At 39.7% G+C, this 21,407-nt stretch overlaps 1 protein-coding gene across 1 annotated transcript in view; it reads left to right on the top strand.

The window, feature by feature from the left end:
• The window catches only part of KIAA2012 (KIAA2012 ortholog), a 306,316-nt gene that overhangs the window by 216,991 nt on the left and 67,918 nt on the right, over nt 1–21,407 (top strand). Inside the window, exons 14-20 of the mRNA XM_053713277.1 lie at nt 11,284–11,355; nt 11,501–11,572; nt 18,097–18,165; nt 18,291–18,390; nt 19,452–19,631; nt 19,897–19,966; nt 20,247–20,385. Coding sequence (XP_053569252.1) covers nt 11,284–11,355; nt 11,501–11,572; nt 18,097–18,165; nt 18,291–18,390; nt 19,452–19,631; nt 19,897–19,966; nt 20,247–20,385 — 702 coding nt within the window. The remainder of the gene's footprint in view (nt 1–11,283; nt 11,356–11,500; nt 11,573–18,096; nt 18,166–18,290; nt 18,391–19,451; nt 19,632–19,896; nt 19,967–20,246; nt 20,386–21,407) is intronic.

Genomic DNA, 21,407 nt, shown 5'->3' with positions numbered 1-21,407 from the left:
GGTTGTAATGTTGGGGGGGGGGTATTGTATGTTTTTTTTTACAGGCAAAAGAGCTGAAATTCTTGGGGCATGCCCCGCAAAGGGCCCTGTTCAGGGCTGGTAAGGTAAAAGAGCTTGTAATTTTTGTATTTTAGAATAGGGTAGGGAATTTTTTATTTTGGGGGTCTTTGTTATTTTATTAGGGGGCTTAGAGTAGGTGTAATTAGTTTAAAATTGTTGTAATATTTTTCTTATGTTTGTAAATATTTTTTTATTTTCTGTAACTTAGTTCTTTTTTATTTTTTGTACTTTAGATAGTTTATTTAATTGTATTTATTTGTAGCAATTGTGTTTAATTAATTTATTGATAGTGTAGTGTTAGGTTAATTGTAGGTAATTGTAGGTAGTTTATTTAATTATTTTATTGATAGGGTAGTGTTAGGTTAATTGTAGGTAATTGTAGGTAGTTTATTTAATTATTTTATTGATAGGGTAGTGTTAGGTTTAATTATATCTTAGGTTAGGATTTATTTTACAGGTAAATTTGTAATTATTTTAACTAGGTAACTATTAAATAGTTCTTAACTATTTAATAGCTATTGTACCTGGTTAAAATAAATACAAAGTTACCTGTAAAATAAATATTAATCCTAAAATAGCTATAATATAAATGTAATTTATATTGTAGCTATATTAGGATTTATTTTACAGGTAAGTATTTAGCTTTAAATAGGAATCATTTATTTAATAAGAGTTAATTTATTTCGTTAGATAAAAATTATATTTAACTTAGGGGGGTGTTAGTGTTAGGGTTAGACTTAGCTTTAGGGGTTAATACATTTATTAGAATAGCGGTGAGCTCCGGTCGGCAGATTAGGGGTTAATAATTGAAGGTAGGTGTCGGCGATGTTAGGGAGGGCAGATTAGGGGTTAATACTATTTATGATAGGGTTAGTGAGGCGGATTAGGGGTTAATAACTTTATTATAGTAGCGCTCAGGTCCGCTCGGCAGATTAGGGGTTAATAAGTGTAGGTAGGTGTCGGCGACGTTGTGGGGGGCAGATTAGGGGTTAATAAATATAACATAGGGGTCGGCGATGTTAGGGCAGCAGATTAGGGGTACATAGGGATAACGTAGGTGGCGGCGGTTTACGGAGCGGCAGATTAGGGGTTAAAAGTGTAATGCAGGGGTCAGCGATAGCGGGGGCGGCAGATTAGGGGTTAATAAGTGTAAGGCTAGGGGTACATGTTAGAGTGTTAGGTGCAGACGTAGGAAGTGTTTCCCCATAGGAAACAATGGGGCTGCGTTAGGAGCTGAACGCTGCTTTTTTGCAGGTGTTAGGTTTTTTTTCAGCTCAAACAGCCCCATTGTTTCCTATGGGAGAATCGTGCACGAGCACGTTTTTGAGGCCGGCCGCGTCCGTAAGCAACTCTGGTATCGAGAGTTGCATTTGCGGTAAATATGCTCTACGCTCCTTTTTTGGAGCCTAACGCAGCATTTGTTTGAACTCTCGATACCAGAGTTAAATTTATGGTGCGGCCAGAAAAAAACCCGCAGAGCGTTAACAGCCCTTTTACCGCCAAACTCCAAATCTAGCCGTTAGTGTTTGTTATTTTTTGTATTATAGATTAGTTTATTTTATTGTATTTTAGTTTAGCTAATTGTAGGTAATTTATTTAATTAGTTTAATGATAGTGTAGTGTTAGGTGTATTTGTAACTTAGGTTAGGATTTATTTTACAGGTCATTTTGTAGTTATTTTAACTAGGTAGCTTTTAAATAGTTATTAACTATTTAATAGCTATTGTACCTAGTTAAAATAAAAACAAAGTTGCCTGTAAAATAAATATAAATCCTAAAATAGCTACAATGTAATTATTAGTTATATTGTATCTATATTAGGGTTTATTTTATAGGTAAGTATTTAGTTTTAAATAGGATTATTTTATTTTAGGAATATTATTTCGTTTAATTAAAATTATATTTAAGTTAGGGGGTGTTAGGGTTAGTGTTAGAGTTAGGTTTAGGGGTTAATAATTTTATTATAGTAGTGGCGATGTTCTGGGCGGGAGATTAGGGGTTAATAATTGTAGGTAGGTGGCGGCGATGTTAGGGAGGGCAGATTAGGGGTAAATACTATTTATTATAGTGTTTGCGAGGCAGGAGTGCGGCGGTTTAGGGGTTAATACATTTATTATAGTGGCGGCGAGGTCCGGTCGGCAGATTAGGGGTTGATAAGTGTAGGTAAGGTAGCGGCGACGTGGGGGGGCAGATTAGGGGGTAATAAATATAATATAGGTGGCGGCGATGTTGGGGGAAGCAGATTAGGGGTTCATAGCTATAATGTAGGTTGCGGCGGTGTACGGAGAGGCAGATTAGGGGTTAATAATAAAATGCAGGTGTCAGCGATAGCAGGGGCGGCAGATTAGGGGTTAATAAGTGTAAGATTAGGGGTGTTTAGACTCGGGGTTCATGTTAGGGTGTTAGGTGCAGACTTAGAGAGTGTTTCCCCATAGGAAACAATGGGGCTGCGCTAGGAGCTGAACGCTGCTTTTTTTGCAGGTGTTAGATTTTTTTTCAGCCCAAACTGCCCCATTGTTTCCTATGGGGATATCGTGCACGAGCACATTTTTCCAGCTTACCGCTACCGTAAGCAACACTGGTATTGAGGGTTGAAGTGGAGCTAAATTAGGCTCAACGCACCCTTTTCTGAGCCTAACGCAGCCACTCAGACTACTCTAAATACCAGCGTTGTTTGAAGGGTGCACTGGGGAAAAAAGCAGCGTTAGCTACGTGGGTTTTTACCGACAAAACTCTAAATCTAGGCGTAAGTGTTTTCTGAGAGCACTGAATGTGCTGGGGTGAAGCTTATAATAGCAATTTTGGTGGGAAAATTAAAAAATTTTGGTGCAAAAAAAAACGGCGCAAAATAATGACACGTCATGCTATGACATAAATAGCATCATCAGATGCGTGACATGCAAAGCTGTAGTGGATTTCTAAAACACCCATCATTCTAAAAAGCAGGTAAGAATTTTGATTGTATATACAAAAAAAAACAGATTTTTTTTTTACCTAAATGAAGCCTAATGGATACTTCTATTATAGCTGCATAAAATAGGACATTCTATGAGACTAACATAATACTTAGCATCGTAATTTATAAATAAATTATTAGCTCCAAAAAAAATCTGTATGTTTCACAGACTCTACCAACCTTGACAAATATTTAGCCACAAATAAAGTCACTAAAAAAGAGCACTGGATTACTGACTCAAGGCATGTATACAAACAATATATAACATAATTTATGTAAGAACTTACCTGATAAATTCATTTCTTTCATATTAGCAAGAGTCCATGAGCTAGTGACGTATGGGATATACATTCCTACCAGGAGGGGCAAAGTTTCCCAAACCTCAAAATGCCTATAAATACACCCCTCACCACACCCACAATTCAGTTTAACGAATAGCCAAGAAGTGGGGTGATAAAAAAGTGCGAAAGCATATAAAATAAGGAATTGGAATAATTGTGCTTTATACAAAATCATAACCACCACAAAAAAAGGGCGGGCCTCATGGACTCTTGCTAATATGAAAGAAATGAATTTATCAGGTAAGTTCTTACATAAATTATGTTTTCTTTCATGTAATTAGCAAGAGTCCATGAGCTAGTGACGTATGGGATAATGACTACCCAAGAAGTGGATCTTTCCACACAAGAGTCACTAGAGAGGGAGGGATAAAATAAAGACAGCCAATTCCTGCTGAAAATAATCCACACCCAAAATAAAGTTTAACGAAAAACATAAGCAGAAGATTCAAACTGAAACCGCTGCCTGAAGTACTTTTCTACCAAAAACTGCTTCAGAAGAAGAAAATACATCAAAATGGTAGAATTTAGTAAAAGTATGCAAAGAGGACCAAGTCGCTGCTTTGCATATCTGGTCAACCGAAGCTTCATTCCTAAACGCCCAGGAAGTAGAAACTGACCTAGTAGAATGAGCTGTAATCCTCTGAGGCGGAATTTTACCCGACTCAACATAGGCAAGATGAATTAAAGATTTCAACCAAGATGCCAAAGAAATGGCAGAAGCTTTCTGGCCTTTTCTAGAACCGGAAAAGATAACAAATAGACTAGAAGTCTTACGAAAAGATTTCGTAGCTTCAACATAATATTTCAAAGCTCTAACAACATCCAAAGAATGCAACGATTTCTCCTTAGAATTCTTAGGATTAGGACATAATGAAGGAACCACAATTTCTCTACTAATGTTGTTGGAATTCACAACTTTAGGTAAAAATTCAAAAGAAGTTCGCAACACCGCCTTATCCTGATGAAAAATCAGAAAAGGAGACTCACAAGAAAGAGCAGATAATTCAGAAACTCTTCTGGCAGAAGAGATGGCCAAAAGGAACAAAACTTTCCAAGAAAGTAATTTAATGTCCAATGAATGCATAGGTTCAAACGGAGGAGCTTGAAGAGCTCCCAGAACCAAATTCAAACTCCAAGGAGGAGAAATTGACTTAATGACAGGTTTTATACGAACCAAAGCTTGTACAAAACAATGAATATCAGGAAGAATAGCAATCTTTCTGTGAAAAAGAACAGAAAGAGCAGAGATTTGTCCTTTCAAAGAACTTGCGGACAAACCCTTATCTAAACCATCCTGAAGGAACTGTAAAATTCTCGGTATTCTAAAAGAATGCCAGGAAAAATGATGAGAAAGACACCAAGAAATATAAGTCTTCCAGACTCTATAATATATCTCTCGAGATACAGATTTACGAGCCTGTAACATAGTATTAATCACAGAGTCAGAGAAACCTCTTTGACCAAGAATCAAGCGTTCAATCTCCATACCTTTAAATTTAAGGATTTCAGATCCTGATGGAAAAAAGGACCTTGTGACAGAAGGTCTGGTCTTAATGGAAGAGTCCACGGTTGGCAAGAGGCCATCCGGACAAGATCCGCATACCAAAACCTGTGAGGCCATGCCGGAGCTACCAGCAGAACAAACGAGCATTCCTTCAGAATCTTGGAGATTACTCTTGGAAGAAGAACTAGAGGCGGAAAGATATAGGCAGGATGATACTTCCAAGGAAGTGATAATGCATCCACTGCCTCCGCCTGAGGATCCCGGGATCTGGACAGATACCTTGGAAGTTTCTTGTTTAGATGGGACGCCATCAGATCTATTTCTGGAAGTTCCCACATTTGAACAATCTGAAGAAATACCTCTGGGTGAAGAGACCATTCGCCCGGATGCAACGTTTGGCGACTGAGATAATCCGCTTCCCAATTGTCTACACCTGGGATATGAACCGCAGAGATTAGACAGGAGCTGGATTCCGCCCAAACCAAAATTCGAGATACTTCTTTCATAGCCAGAGGACTGTGAGTCCCTCCTTGATGATTGATGTATGCCACAGTTGTGACATTGTCTGTCTGAAAACAAATGAACGATTCTCTCTTCAGCAGAGGCCAAAACTGAAGAGCTCTGAAAATTGCACGGAGTTCCAAAATATTGATCGGTAATCTCACCTCCTGAGATTCCCAAACTCCTTGTGCCGTCAGAGATCCCCACACAGCTCCCCAACCTGTGAGACTTGCATCTGTTGAAATTACAGTCCAGGTCGGAAGCACAAAAGAAGCCCCCTGAATTAAACGATGGTGATCTGTCCACCATGTTAGAGAGTGTCGAACAATCGGTTTTAAAGATATTAATTGAGATATCTTCATGTAATCCTTGCACCATTGCTTCAGCATACAGAGCTGAAGAGGTCGCATGTGAAAACGAGCAAAGGGGATCGCGTCCGATGCAGCAGTCATAAGACCTAGAATTTCCATGCATAAGGCTACCGAAGGGAATGATTGTGACTGAAGGTTTCGACAAGCTGAAATCAACTTTAGACGTCTCTTGTCTGTTAAAGACAGAGTCATGGACACTGAATCCATCTGGAAACCCAGAAAGGTTACCCTTGTCTGAGGAATCAAAGAACTTTTTGGTAAATTGATCCTCCAACCATGATCTTGAAGAAACAACACAAGTCGATTCGTATGAGATTCTGCTAAATGTAAAGACTGAGCAAGTACCAAGATATCGTCCAAATAAGGAAATACCACAATACCCTGTTCTCTGATTACAGACAGCAGGGCACCGAGAACCTTTGTAAAAATTCTTGGAGCTGTAGCTAGGCCAAACGGCAGAGCCACAAACTGGTAATGCTTGTCCAGAAACGAGAATCTCAGGAACTGATAATGATCTGAATGAATCGGAATATGCAGATATGCATCCTGTAAATCTATTGTGGACATATAATTCCCTTGCTGAACAAAAGGTAAGATAGTCCTTACAGTTACCATCTTGAATGTTGGTATCCTTACATAACGATTCAAAATTTTTAGATCCAGAACTGGTCTGAAAGAATTCTCCTTCTTTGGTACAATGAAGAGATTTGAATAAAACCCCATCCCCTGTTCCGGAACTGGAACTGGCATAATTACTCCAGTCAACTCTAGATCTGAAACACATTTCAGAAATGCTTGAGCTTTTACTGGATTTACTGGGACACGGGAAAGAAAAAATCTCTTTGCAGGAGGTCTCAACTTGAAACCAATTCTGTACCCTTCTGAAACAATGCTCTGAATCCAAAGATTGTGAACAGAATTGATCCAAATTTCCTTGAAAAAACGTAACCTGCCCCCTACCAGCTGAGCTGGAATGAGGGCCGCACCTTCATGTGGACTTAGAAGCAGGCTTTGCCTTTCTAGCTGGCTTGGATTTATTCCAAACTGGAGATGGTCTCCAAACTGAAACTGCTCCTGAGGATGAAGGATCAGGCTTTTGTTCTTTGTTGAAACGAAAGGAACGAAAACGATTATTAGCCCTGTTTTTACCTTTAGATTTTTTATCCTGTGGTAAAAAATTCCTTTCCCACCAGTAACAGTTGAAATAATGGAATCCAACTGAGAACCAAATAATTTGTTACCCTGGAAAGAAATGGAAAGTAAAGTTGATTTAGAAGCCATATCAGCATTCCAAGTTTTAAGCCATAAAGCTCTTCTAGCTAAAATAGCTAGAGACATAAACCTGACATCAACTCTGATAATATCAAAAATGGCATCACAGATAAAATTATTAGCATGTTGAAGAAGAATAATAATATCATGAGAATCATGATGTGTTACTAGTTGTGCTAAAGTTTCCAACCAAAAAGTTGAAGCCGCAGCAACATCAGCCAAAGATATAGCAGGTCTAAGAAGATTACCTGAACACAGATAAGCTTTTCTTAGAAAGGACTCAATTTTCCTATCTAGAGGATCCTTAAACGAAGTACCATCTGACGTAGGAATAGTAGTACGTTTAGCAAGGGTAGAAATAGCCCCATCAACTTTAGGGATCTTGTCCCAAAATTCTAATCTGTCAGACGGCACAGGATATAATTGCTTAAAACGTTTAGAAGGAGTAAATGAATTACCCAAATTATCCCATTCTTTGGAAATTACTGCAGAAATAGCATCAGGAACAGGAAAAACTTCTGGAATAACTACAGGAGATTTAAAAACCTTATTTAAACGTTTAGATTTAGTATCAAGAGGACCAGAATCCTCTATTTCTAAAGCAATTAGGACTTCTTTAAGTAAAGAACGAATAAATTCCATTTTAAATAAATATGAAGATTTATCAGCATCAACCTCTGAGACAGAATCCTCTGAACCAGAGGAATCATCAGAATCAGAATGATGATGTTCAGTTAAAAATTCATCTGTAGGGAGAGAAGTTTTAAAAGATTTTTTACGTTTACTAGAAGGAGAAATAACAGACATAGCCTTCTTTATGGATTCAGAAACAAAATCTCTTATATTATCAGGAACATTCTGCACCTTAGATGTTGAAGGAACTGCAACAGGCAATGGTACTTTACTAAAGGAAATATTATCTGCTTTAACAAGTTTGTCATGACAATCAATACAAACAACAGCTGGAGGAATAGCTACCAAAAGTTTACAGCAGATACACTTAGCTTTGGTAGATTCAGCACTTGACAGCGATTTTCCTGTAGTATCTTCTGACTCAGATGCAACGTGAGACATCTTGCAATATGTAAGAGAAAAAACAACATATATATAAAGCAAAATTGATCAAATTCCTTAAATGACAGTTTCAGGAATGGGAAAAAATACCAAAGAACAAGCTTCTAGCAACCAGAAGCAATAAAAAATGAGACTTAAATAATGTGGAGACAAAAGTGACGCCCATATTTTTTCGCGCCAAATAAGACGCCCACATTATTTGGCGCCTAAATGCTTTTTGGCGCCAAAAATGACGCCACATCCGGAACGCCGACATTTTTGGCGCAAAATAACGTCAAAAAAATGACGCAACTTCCGGCGACACGTATGACGCCGGAAACGGAAATAGAATTTTTGCGCCAAAAAAGTCTGCGCCAAGAATGACGCAATAAAATGAAGCATTTTCAGCCCCCGCGAGCCTAACAGCCCACAGGGAAAAAGTCAAATTTTAAGGTAAGAAAAATGTTAAAATGCATTATCCCAAATATGAAACTGACTGTCTGAAAATAAGGAAAGTTGAACATTCTGAGTCAAGGCAAATAAATGTTTGAATACATATATTTAGAACTTTATAAACAAAGTGCCCAACCATAGCTAGGAGTGTCACAGAAAATAAGACTTACTTACCCCAGGACACTCATCTACATGTAGTAGAAAGCCAAACCAGTACTGAAACGAGAATCAGCAGAGGTAATGGTATATATAAGAGTATATCGTCGATCTGAAAAGGGAGGTAAGAGATGAATCTCTACGACCGATAACAGAGAACCTATGAAATAGACCCCTTAGAAGGAGATCACTGCATTCAAATAGGCAATACTCTCCTCACATCCCTCTGACATTCACTGCACGCTGAGAGGAAAACCGGGCTCCAACTTGCTGCGGAGCGCATATCAACGTAGAATCTAGCACAAACTTACTTCACCACCTCCATCGGAGGCAAAGTTTGTAAAACTGAATTGTGGGTGTGGTGAGGGGTGTATTTATAGGCATTTTGAGGTTTGGGAAACTTTGCCCCTCCTGGTAGGAATGTATATCCCATACGTCACTAGCTCATGGACTCTTGCTAATTACATGAAAGAAAACAACTTTATATAAAAAGTGCCCAATCCATAGCTGAGAGTGTCTTATATAATAAAAGTATATACTTACCGTGTAAGACACCCATCCACATATAGCAGACAGCCAAACCAGTACTGAAACATATCAGCAGAGGTAATGGTACAAGAGTATATTGTCGATCTATAAAGGATGGCAGCAGATGAATCTCTGCGACCGATTTACAGAGAGCTTTATGAAAAGCTTTCCCATAGGCGAAAACCTGGTATCATCAGGCAATACTCCCTTCACATCCCTCAGACAAACATTGCACTTAGAGAGGAACTGGGCTTCAATATGCTTAGAAGCGCCTTTCACAGAAGACATCAAGCACATCATGCTTCACCACCTCCTAAGGAGGCAACATTTTTAAAACTGAGGTATGTGTGAGGTGGGTGTGTATTTATAGGCATTTGAGGTTTGGGAAACTTTGCCCCCTCCTGGTAGGAATGTATATCCCATCAGTAACTAGCTTGTGGACTCTCACCACCTATATGAAATAAATAATTATGAGATAAGGTAACTATGATACATTTTTAATGTACAACATAATTTGAGTTCTAGCAAAACATTTTCACATATTTTCGATGACAAGCTAAAGTTTAGCTTCATATATTATGTTTCAGCCAGTTTAATTATTAAGGACTAGATTACAAGTGGCGACACAAACATTTGCGCAAGGGTTTTTGCGATTCTTTGCATGCAGATTAAATTGCACTCACATTACAAGTTGGACACAATCTCAGAGCTGTGGTTAACTGTTTTGTGAAATTAAAAACTTGCACAAAACGCATTAAAAAACATTACAAAGTACAGTTACACTCATAGTAATACTCTGGTCTTATGGATAGCAAACATTTGCTAACACAACACAGGTTTATCCCCAAAAAAATCTTTGTAAAATATATGTGTGCCACAATTTGTGGCACCCCTATAAATTCATATGAGAAAAATATATATGAAGGATATTCCCATTTATATTTTACATTTTTAGTACACCTGGGTGACTAGGAACAGGAAATTGTTCAACCATGACTTCCTGTTTCACAGGGGTATAAATATGAGGTAACACATAGGCCCATATTCCCTTAGTCATTCATCACAATAAGTAAGACCAAGGAATATAGCTGTGATGTTCAGCAAAAGGTTGTTGAGCTCTACAAAATGGGAAGTGGCTATCAGAAAATATCTAAAGCATTGAAGATGCCCATTTCCACCTTCAGGGCAATAATTCAAAAGTTCCAGTCAACTGGAAATGTTATGAATCAACCTGGAAGAGGACACGTGTCTATATTTGCAATTAAGTAGATGAAAACATGTAAAACCATATTTATGCAATGTTCATGTTATAGTGTATATTTACTATAAATATTTCACATTCCAATGTTCTGCACATAGCAGAATATGTTCTATGGATTTTTTAAATAGATATTCCTATATATATCTGTATATAAGTATACCTATATATAATCATGTATATATATATATATATATATATATATATATATATATATATATATATATAGGTATAAATATATATTGTACCAAAATACCATCAGATATATAGAAATCCGTATGTATTTATGAATAAATAGAACATATTCTGCTATGTGCAGAACATTGGAATGTGGAATATTCATAATTTCATGTCAGGTTAGAGCATATGATAATATGAGTTCGGGTTAGCGCGCGAGTCAAGTGTTAGGGTTTTTCCCCCACTTTTTTTTCTCCATTGACTTCTATGGGTGAAGAGGTTATCTTTTGAGCGACAGTCTTATTGCGCTAGAAGTAAGCTGTGCGCGTCGGGTTAGGGCAAGCACAATACCTTTTTACTTTCAACTCATACCACAACCTGATGCGCATTAAAAGTGCAATTAGCGCTATAGCGGAAGTAGTATATACCGCTTTACTTGTAATCTGGCCCTAAGTGTTTAAATATTATGAAAAACTTTTTTTTTTCTCCAAATCAACAATACATTTATAGAAAATGTGCTGGCTGTTTCATATAGGTAAGTGCATATTTGTATAGATGTCCAATTTTCTTATCAAAAGGTAGAGATAAGACAATGAAAAAATAAGTATAATGTGATATAAATTCTGTGACATTGCTGTGATTGTTTCATACAGAGAATCACATATTCACCTAAGGAGCAATTAACAAACATGGAAGAAATCGCCACATCTGCTCATGTAACACCGGTGTGTATTTCTCATTAAAGTAGGAGCTCTAAAAGTTAGAAAAGAATTACAATTATTATAAAAGACACAAAAAAGCAGTTTTTTTAACCCATGATGAGATGTTCTATGTTTTGATCTCATTATTCCTCTATTGTTGTCTTATCAGAGATCCACATCATCCTTAGGCAGAGTATCTAGAAGAAAAGTGCTGGATCAGACTTCCAAAGAGATTGAGTTTGTATGTACCAGAACACATGATCTGAAGGAATGACTAAGTATTTGCACAGTAAATCACATGCTGCCATCACTAAAATTCATCTAATACCTAAACTTGGTAATGAACATCCATGGCATAGATGTATACAAAGATAGGGAAGTAAACATATATCATAGAGATAACCATTCTTTTTCTAACTAAAATGTTGTTAGTGGCTTTACTTTTAAAAGAATATTAAGAATTGGTGTCCAAATCTATGTTGGTTAATGCACAGGTTACATAATTACACTGAGTAAACATAATTTATTGATATCTGCTCAAGCAAAGAAAATTTGAAGTTCTGAGGTGTTTTTATTTTTTGGCACTGGGGATTGGACATCTCTGATTTAGTCTTGTTTTAGTGGAGGTAAAGAATCTCCAAAATCTAACAAAATTAATCAAATCTGACCCACAAATTCCTTTTGTATTTTGATTTAATTTTATATGTAAATAGCTATTTCATTCCATAAGGCAGGGAGAGTCCACAACTTCATTCCTTACTATTGGGAAATACAACACCTGGCCACCAGGAGGAGGCAAAGACACCCCAGCCAAAGGCTTAAATATCCCTCCCACTTCCCCTATCCCCAGTCATTCTTTGCCTTTCGTCACTATAGGAGGTGGCAGAGAAGTGTCAGAAGATTTGGATAGTCCTGTAATGTGTATGTTCCTTTGAGAAAGGACTGGAGTTTTAAGTAATCATGTCAACCTCTCAGTGAGAGTATTGATGAAAGTTAGAGTCTGGAGATGCAGGGAAAGTTTTTCTGCGAACCCATCCAGACTATTGCTAACAGCTCCTGAGCAATCAGTGTTGACGAGTTTCACTGCTTGCTGCTTTACACTCAAGTCCATGTCAGGAGTGCTGCTGCAAGACTGTCACACTTGAGAAGCTGTGCCTGTTCCACAGCATGGATCCTGGAGGGTAAGACTGTTTTTTATATATACAATTTAAAATGGTATACAGAGTCACAGTGTGGCTCCTTTATACCTCAATAGGATCAAGGGTTAATATCTCCTTCAGGGAGATTATTTGAACAGTTTGGGGATTTATATCTGCTTAATGTGAGATTTCTTTTTTAGGCTCATAGAATGTGTGTTTTTTGGCTTGGAACAAACAGGTTTCACTTTTGTTTTTGAAGTGTTACGCAGCTCATAATAGCTTGGCGCCCTTTTTCATAGCAGGGGAAGTCCTGTCTTACGTACCACATGACCGGGTGCGGTCTCTTTCATTTCCTAACATCCTGCTGCAGACATCACTCCTGAGGAAAGTGCTTTCACTGTTAGCTGTCTGGGTCTAGGAGGTGGTGAGTGCCCCAGCCATTGGGAGTATTAAGGTGCCGTTTTTTTTAATAAATTTGTTTCTTTTTTATTGTCCTTCTGTGGGTATATACAACACTATAGAGGACTCCGATACTACATTAGAAGATTCCGCTCCTTCTGTACTGAATAATAAATCCTGTTCATATTGTGAGGAGGCTGTGGTTTGCCCACCTGCTCAGTTTTGTTCCATTTGCCTAAACACTGTTCTAAAGTCTAAGAAGGGAGACAAACCTGCTAATACTCATAGCGCTATTAGCTCTTCTGAGCCGTCTACTTCTCAGGAATCTGGGTCTCGAGAAATTACTACCCTTTCTACATTACCCGCTCCACATGCAGTTCCCAGTGGCTCAACTAATCCTCCATCTGGAGGAGGCTTTTTTCCAGCAGACTTTACTGCGCAGTTACATTCGGCGGTGTCTGCGGTCCTGAGTGCCTTACCTCGCTCTAACAAACGCAAGAGAAAGGTTAAACATAGTTCTCCTGACCTAGAGTCATCTAAATATTTGTCGGATTTAGATACTATATCCCAGCTATCAGAGGATGAGTTAACCTCTGCAGCTTCAGAGGGTAAACTTTCTGAGTCTGAGTCATAGTAACGAATGAGAAAGAGTAGGAACTTCTATTTTCCCCTCGTCTACTTTTTAAGAAATTATTCCCAGTCACTGACTCTCAATAAGATTTGTGGGGCTCCATCCTGAAGGTGGATGGCGCTATCTCCACGCTGGCTAAGCATACTACTATCCCTCTAGAGGATAGTTCTTCTTTTAGAGAGCTTATGGATAAAAAAATGTTTTTTTTTCAACCGCGGCAGCTGTAGCCGTAGTTGCTGGAACAGCTACCTACTGGTGTGACACTCTGTCAGAGCTCATTGAGGTGGAGACTCCCCTCAAGGATATTCAGGAGAGAATTAAGGCACTGAGAATTGCTAACTCCTTCATCTGTGACACGAATATGCAGATTATTTGCATAGATGCAAAGGCTGCTGGCTTTGTGATTCTAGCCCGTCGGACTCTCTAGTTGAAGTCTTGGTCTGCAGATATGACTTCTAAATCCACGGGAAGATTTTTCAAGAGGAAGATTTTATTCGGTCCAGGGCTAGACTCCATTATCTCTATGGTTACCGGAGGGAAAGGTACCTTCCTACCGCAGTATAAGAAGAATAGGCCTAAGGGACGGCAACTGTCTAATTTTCGTTCCTTTTGTGCTGACAATTCCCAACAACAGCAGTCCTCTTCCAAGTCCGAGCAGCCCAAGAGTACTTGGAAGCCGGCTCACTCCTGGAATAAGTCCAAACAGACTAAGAAGCCCGGCGAAAACAAATCAGCATTAGGGGGCAGACTGTCTCTTTTTTCAGACACTTGGTTCCAGGATGTACAGGATCCTTGGGTCTTGGAGGTTGTAGCTCAAGGATACAGGATATGATTCAAGCCTCATCCGCCCAGGGGCAAATTCCTTCTCTCAAGTCTTTCGACAAGACCAGAAAAGTGGGGTGCCTTTTAAGGTTGCTTACGGGATCTCTCCTCTCTAGGAGTAATTGTCCCGGTACCTACAGTAGAAAGAGGTTTGGGGTTTTATTCAAACCTTTTCGTGGTTCCAAAGAAGGAGGGAACTTTTCGTCCAATTCTGGACCTAAAGTGCCTAAACAAGTTTCTGAGTGTTCCCTCTTTTAAGATGGAGACAATACGGTCAATCCTGCCTCTGGTTCAGGAAGGACAGTTTATGACCACATTAGACCTGAAGGATGCATACCTTCATGTCCTTATTCACAGGGAACATTTTCAGTTTCTGAGGTTTGCTTTTCTGGATCAGCACGTACAGTTCATAGCTCTTCCGTTTGGCCTAGCTACTGCTCTAAGGATATTTACAAAGGTTCTGGGGGCTCTTCTAGCCATTGCCAGAACACGAGGTATTACAGTAGCACCTTACCTGGATGATATCTTGGTACAGGCACCACCTTTTCGTCTAGCGGAACAACATTCGGAGTCGCTTCTCAGTCTTCTTAGATCACATGGATGGAAGATAAACTTGGAAAAGACTTCTCTTACTCCAAGTACAAGGGTAAATTTCCTGGGAACTATAATAGACTCCATATCAATGAGAATATTCCTCACAGATCAGAGACGTTGCAAGCTAACTTCTGCATGTCTTGCCCTCCAGGCCTCCTAGAGACCCTCAGTGGCTCAGTGTATGGGGATAATCGGACTCATGGTGTCCTGCATGGACATAATTCCTTTTGCCAGATTCCATCTCAGATGCTTACAACTATGCATGCTGAGACAATGGAACGGCGACCATTCAGATCTGTCTCAACAGACAGCCTGTTGAGAGACTCGCTCTCCTGGTGGCTCTGTCCAGATCATCTGTCCCAAGGCACGTGTTTTTTGAGACCTTCCTGGGAGCACAATCTACAGACGCAAGCCTTTCCGGCTGGGAGGGAGTCCTCCCATCCGATCAATATTTTGGAACTCCGGGCAATCTTCAATGCCTTGAATGCTTGGCCCCTTCTGGGTTCATCCCAGTTTATCAGATTCCAATCAGACAATATTACCTTGGTGGCCTATATCAACCATCAAGGGGGAACGAGAAGTTCCTTGGCGATTAGAGAAGTATCTCAGATACAAATGTACGCTGTCCGCGATCCACATTCCGGGTGTGGACAACTGGGAAGCGGACTTCTTCAGCAGGCAATCCTTTCACCCAGGGGAATGGTCTCTTCACCCCGAGGTGTTTGCAGGATATGCAGCAAGTGGGGGATGCCGGAGATAGATCTCATGGCATCCCGCCTCAATACCAAGCTACCCAGGTACGGGTAAAAGTCGAGGGATCCTCAGGCAGAATTGATAGATGCCCTATCAGTACCATGGAGTTTCAGTCTCATATATCTTTTTCCTCCATTACCGCTTCTCCCTCTTGTGGTGGCTCGCATCAAGCAGGAGTGAGCATCTGTGATTCTGATTGCTCCGATGTGGCCGCGAAGGACGTGGTTTGCAGACCTGGTGAGGATGTCTGCAGCAGGATGTCTGCATGTCTTGCCCTCCAGGCCTCCTAGAGACCCTCAGTGGCTCAGTGTATTGGGATAATCGGACTCATGGTGTCCTGCATGGACATCATTCCTTTTGCCAGATTCCATCTCAGACGCTTACAACTATGCATGCTGAGACAAAGGAACGGCGACCATTCAGATCTGTCTCAACAGACAGCCTGTTGAGAGACTCACTCTCCTGGTGGCTCTGTCCAGATCATCTGTCCCAAGGCACGTGTTTTTTGAGACCTTCCTGGGAGCACAATCTACAGACGCAAGCCTTTCCGGCTGGGAGGGAAGGGAGTCCTCCCATCCGATCAATATTTTGGAACTCTGGGCAATCTTCAATGCCTTGAAGGCTTGGCCCCTACTGGGTTCATCCCAGTTTATCAGATTCCAATCAGACAATATTACCTTGGTTGCCTATATCAACCATCAACGGGGAACGAGAAATTCCTTGGCGATGAGAGAAGTATCTCAGATACAAATGTACGCTTTCCGCGATCCACATTCTGGGTGTGGACAACTGGGAAGCGGACTTCTTCAGCAGGCAATCCTTTCACCCAGGGGAATGGTCTCTTCACCCGAGGTGTTTGCAGGATATACAGCAAGTGGGGGATGCCGGAGATAGATCTCATGGCATCCTGCCTCAATACCAAGCTACCCAGGTACGGGTCAAAGTCAAAGGATCCTCAGGCGGAATTGATAGATGCCCTATCAGTACCATGGAGTTTCAATCTCATATATGTTTTTCCTCCATTACCGCTTCTCCCTCTTGTGGTGGCTCGCATCAAGCAGGAGTGAGCATCTGTGATTCTGATTGCTCTGATGTGGCCGCGAAGGACGTGGTTTGCAGACCTGGTAAGGATGTTCTCATCTCAGTGGAGGTTACCTTGTCGCAGAGATCTGCTGATACAGGGTCCCTTCGTTCATCAAAATCTAGATTCTCTGAGGCTGACTGCGTGGAGATTGAACGCTTAGTCTTAGCCATAAGAGGGTTCTCTGAGAGTGTTATTGACAGTCTGGTTCAAGCTCGTAAGCCAGTTACTCGTCATATCTACCATAAAGTGTGGAAGACTTACTTGTACTGGTGTGAAGAGCGTGGCTTTTCCTGGCATAAGGTTAAGGTTGCCAGAATTTTAGCTTTTCTCCAGGATGGACTGGAGAAGGGCCTATCTGCTAGTTCCCTGATGGGACAGATATCAGCCCTGTTGGTGTTACTGCACAAAAGATTGGCTGAGCTTCCAGATGTGCAGTCCTTTGTTAAGGCTCTGGCTAGGATCAGTCCCTTGTTTAGATCTGGGGCTCCGCCTTGCAGCCTCAATCTTGTTCTTAGTGTTTTTCAGCAGGCTCCGTTTGAGCCTATGCATACTGTTGACATTGAATTGTTATCTTGGAAGGTTCTTTTTTTGTTGGCTATTGCCTCTGAGAGCAGAGTTTCTGAAATTTCTGCTTTGCAATGTCATCCCCCTTATCTGTTTTTTTCATGCTGATAAGGCGGTTTTACGCACTAAACTAGGGTTGCTCCCTAAGGTGGTGTTGAATCGTAACATTAATCAAGAAATTGTTGTTCCTTCCTTGTGTCCTAATCCGTCTTCAGTGAAGGATCGCTTGCTTCACAATCTAGATGTGGTTCGTGCCTTGAAGTTCTATCTTCAGGCTACTAAGGAGTTCAGACAATCTTCCTCTTTGTTTGTCATCTATATGGGGAAGCATAAGGGGCAGAAGGCTACTACGACTTCTCTATCTTTCTGGTTGAGGAGTGTCATCCGCTTAGCTTATAAGACAGAGGGATGACAGCCTCTTGAGAGGATAACGACTCATTTCACTAGAGCAGTGGCTTCCTCTTGGGCTTTTAAGAACAAAGTCTCAATGGATCAGATTTGTAATGTGACTGCATGGTCCTTCTTACACACTTTTTCTAAAGTTTGATGTGTTTGCTTTGGCTGAAGCAGCTTTTGGGAGAAAAGTTTTGCAAGCTCTGGTGCCCTCAGAATAGGGTCCGCCGTTTTTTTTCTGTTCCCTCCCGTCATTCATTCAGTGTCCTTTGGAGCTTGGGTATAGTTTTCCCAACAGTAAGGAATGAAGTTGTGGACTCTCCCTGCCAGGAAGGAAAGGAATTTATTAGGTAAACATTATTTATGTCTTTGAACTGTTATCTCAGCAGATGCGCACAGAACCCTCTGAGAGAGTAGCACTTAATGAGGACAACCTGAAAGAGTTCCATGCTGGGGTATGTATCATGTTACGGAATCAATTAAGAGCTGTATAGCAACTGTTCAGCTAATTTCACTACTGGCTTTTTATATGGGATTTAGAACAGACTCTTTTATAATTTGTTGATTAACATTCTTGTAGAATACTGTTCACCAGCAACCAACAGATGATGCTGAGCAAACACTTTCACAGGTTAGCAAGAAAGAAAAAAAGATTGGAAGAGAAAAACTAAACAAGCCAGGTAATCAATGGGATCCTGAACTGTTGATGAGTGTCGTATTTAGCCAACATTCAGCTATATTCTGCTCTTTTGTACAACTAATGATAAAAAACTTTTGTGCTCATGTCACATTTAAAGGGACAGTCTATTATTTTTTGCTTAAAAAGATAGATAATCCCTTTATTTGCCATTCCCCAGTTTTGCATAACAATCACGGTTATATTATTAATACACTTTTTTTACCTCTGTGTTTAGCTTGTATCTAAGCCTCTATAGATTGCCCCCTTATTTCAGTTCTTTTCACAGACTTGCATTTTAGCCAATCAGTGCTAATTCGTAGATAACATTGAGCTCACTCCCGTGGAGTTATCTAAATGGCACACATGAACTAGCACTGTCTAGCTGTGAAAACTGTAAAAATGCTCTGAGATAAGAGACAGCCTTCAATGGCTTATAAATTAGCATATGAGCCTAGCTAGGTTAAGCTTTCAACAAAGAATACCAAGAGAACAAAGCAATTCAGTGCTAAAGGGAGATGTTCTTGTCAGAAAACAGGTTTAGATTCTTCTTGGCCATTTGCATTCCAGGCCTCCAAAATTAGGTAGAAGATTTTCTAACATTTGCTAAGGAGAGAGATTCCTTCACATGAACAGTTTTCTAAAAGTTTCCTGGAATTAATAAATCCAGAAATAGCGCTTATGGTGACAAATGAAACTGTAGGTATCTAAGTATTGTGCCAGATGCAGAGATCTTCAGACATTTACAATAGGTGCATCTTTAATTCTTCTAGAGTATATCTCTTCCTTCAGATTCATTTGCTTCCACAGGTGATCCTAAAGATTAAGCAGGCGAAGTAGAACCCTAATCTTCTGGCTCTTTTAAAAACAACAAATACCAACACTGGAATAGGGGTAGTTTTGAAGCCTAATGATAAATATCTGGAGAGACTATATGAGTGCTAAATATTATGCTTTACATATGGATTTGTGACGACATGGAATGTGAAAGGATTATTGGACCTTCAAGTAATACAATTTGCAAGATTAGATCACACTTTTTTTTCTGCACCTCTTTTTTTATAGAACATTCAGATAAAACAACTGTGCCCCTGAGAGACACATTGAGTAAGGAAGAAATATTTCCTGGACAGGGGCCTATGAAGCAGCAGATTAAAACAGAAGACTCTCAGGACAATGTGTCTTCACTACCGATTTTGGACAAAGGTGAACACACCAACAAAAAGGAGGAAGCAAAATCTGCAGGTTAGATATGTTGTTCTCATCATGACATGTGAATTAGGCTGACAGAGACAGCCATAGTCATCAAGCTATTATTTGAGCAATATTCAGCAAATCACAGTTTTTATTATACAACTAAACCCAATCCCACCTGGTGTCCGACATTTGCTTTGGAGTTATTAATGAATTAATGCATAAAAAATTGTATATCTAAGAGTAACTGGAGCGTGATGCTGAAATGAAGATGTTGTGGTTGTTCTATATGTTGATACATTTATTTTATCTCTAGTTCCAGAAAAGCAGAAAAGCTCTGAAAAGAAGATATCAGAGAGAAAGCCGAGAGTGAAAAACACAGAGAGGTGAGTTAGTAGAAACTTTGGTGCAGCTCAGTTACCTACTCTAACGTTATATATTGTAATCTGAATTAATTGGGGACATTTTTAAAATTGCTGATCTTTGTGATCATAATCCAGAGACAGACTTTAAAATATGCTGCACATGAATGTTCATAAGCTTAACACATTTCTGGGAAATTGCCACCATTGATATTAATGTCCTGTTTTTGTGTGCTGCCTGTATTAAATACTTTTTTAATGATATGATGAAACAAGCATTAGATTGTCCTTTTTGTATACTTAGTGAGGAAAAGGTGCCCAAAGCCAAGAGAGAACTGCCGCCTATCACTCTGCCTTTGGAGAATGAGATAGAGGATAGTCTAAATAAGACCATTACAGAGGATGAGGAGGTGGCCATATTAGAAGAGATTGCCAGTGGTATGGTGAGTATTATGTAAGCTAAACCCACATGATGGCTGCCATAAGTCCATCAAATACTTTAACACAATTAGTATTGGCTACTGTTGCAACTTAATTTATCTAAATTCATTTTAAAGGGATGTGGAAAGTACAACCATTTCTAAAATGGTTATGAAAGCTGCAATAAATATTGCATTTTTTTTGCCTCCCTGATACTGCTGCACTAAATGATGACTCCTAGGTATACATTAAGAGGTCCATTTATCAAGTTCCGTACGGAGCTTATGGGCCTGTGTTTCTGGAGAGTCTTCAGACCGCTGCTCCCTAACCCTGTCCGCCTGCTTTGATGAGGTGGACAGCAATCGCCACAATACAACCCTATCTAGTATGATCGGGTTGATTGACACCTTCCTGCTGGCGGCCCATTTGCCGCGAGTCTGCAGGGGGCGGCGTTGCACCAGCAGCTTCTGGAACACTATATGGCAGCAGTTTTGCAAGAATGTTATCTATTTTCAAGAGCACTAGACGGAAGCACTATTTCCTATCACATAGTGCTCCAGATGCATACCTAGGTATCACTTAAACACAAAATATTATGGGAATGAAGAGAAGTTTATAATAGAAGTAAATTAGAAACTTTTTATAAAATGGTATACTCTGTCTGAATCACAAAAGAAAATTTTGGGTTTCATATCCCTTTAAAGGGACAGTCAACACCAGAATTTTTGTTGTTTAAAAAGATAGATAATCCCTATAATACCCATTCCCCAGTTTTGCAGAACCAACACAGTTATATTAATACACTTTTTACCTCTGTGATTACCTTGTATCTAAACCTCTGCAAACTGCCCCCTTATTTCAGTTCTTTTGACAGAGTTGTATTTTAGCCAATCAGTGCTGACTCCTAGGTAACTTCACGTGTGTGAGCTCAATGTTATCTATATGACACACATGAACTAATGCCCTCTAGTGGTGAAAAACTGTCAAAATTAGAGGTGGCCTTTAGGGTCTAAGAAATTAGCATATGAGCCTACCTAGGTTTAGC

Source organism: Bombina bombina, chromosome 1, assembly GCF_027579735.1.
Source record: "Bombina bombina isolate aBomBom1 chromosome 1, aBomBom1.pri, whole genome shotgun sequence".
Classification (NCBI taxonomy): Eukaryota; Metazoa; Chordata; class Amphibia; order Anura; family Bombinatoridae; genus Bombina; species Bombina bombina.
The sequence above is the reverse complement of the archived record's forward strand: the minus strand, read 5'-3'. Positions and strand labels throughout refer to the sequence as shown.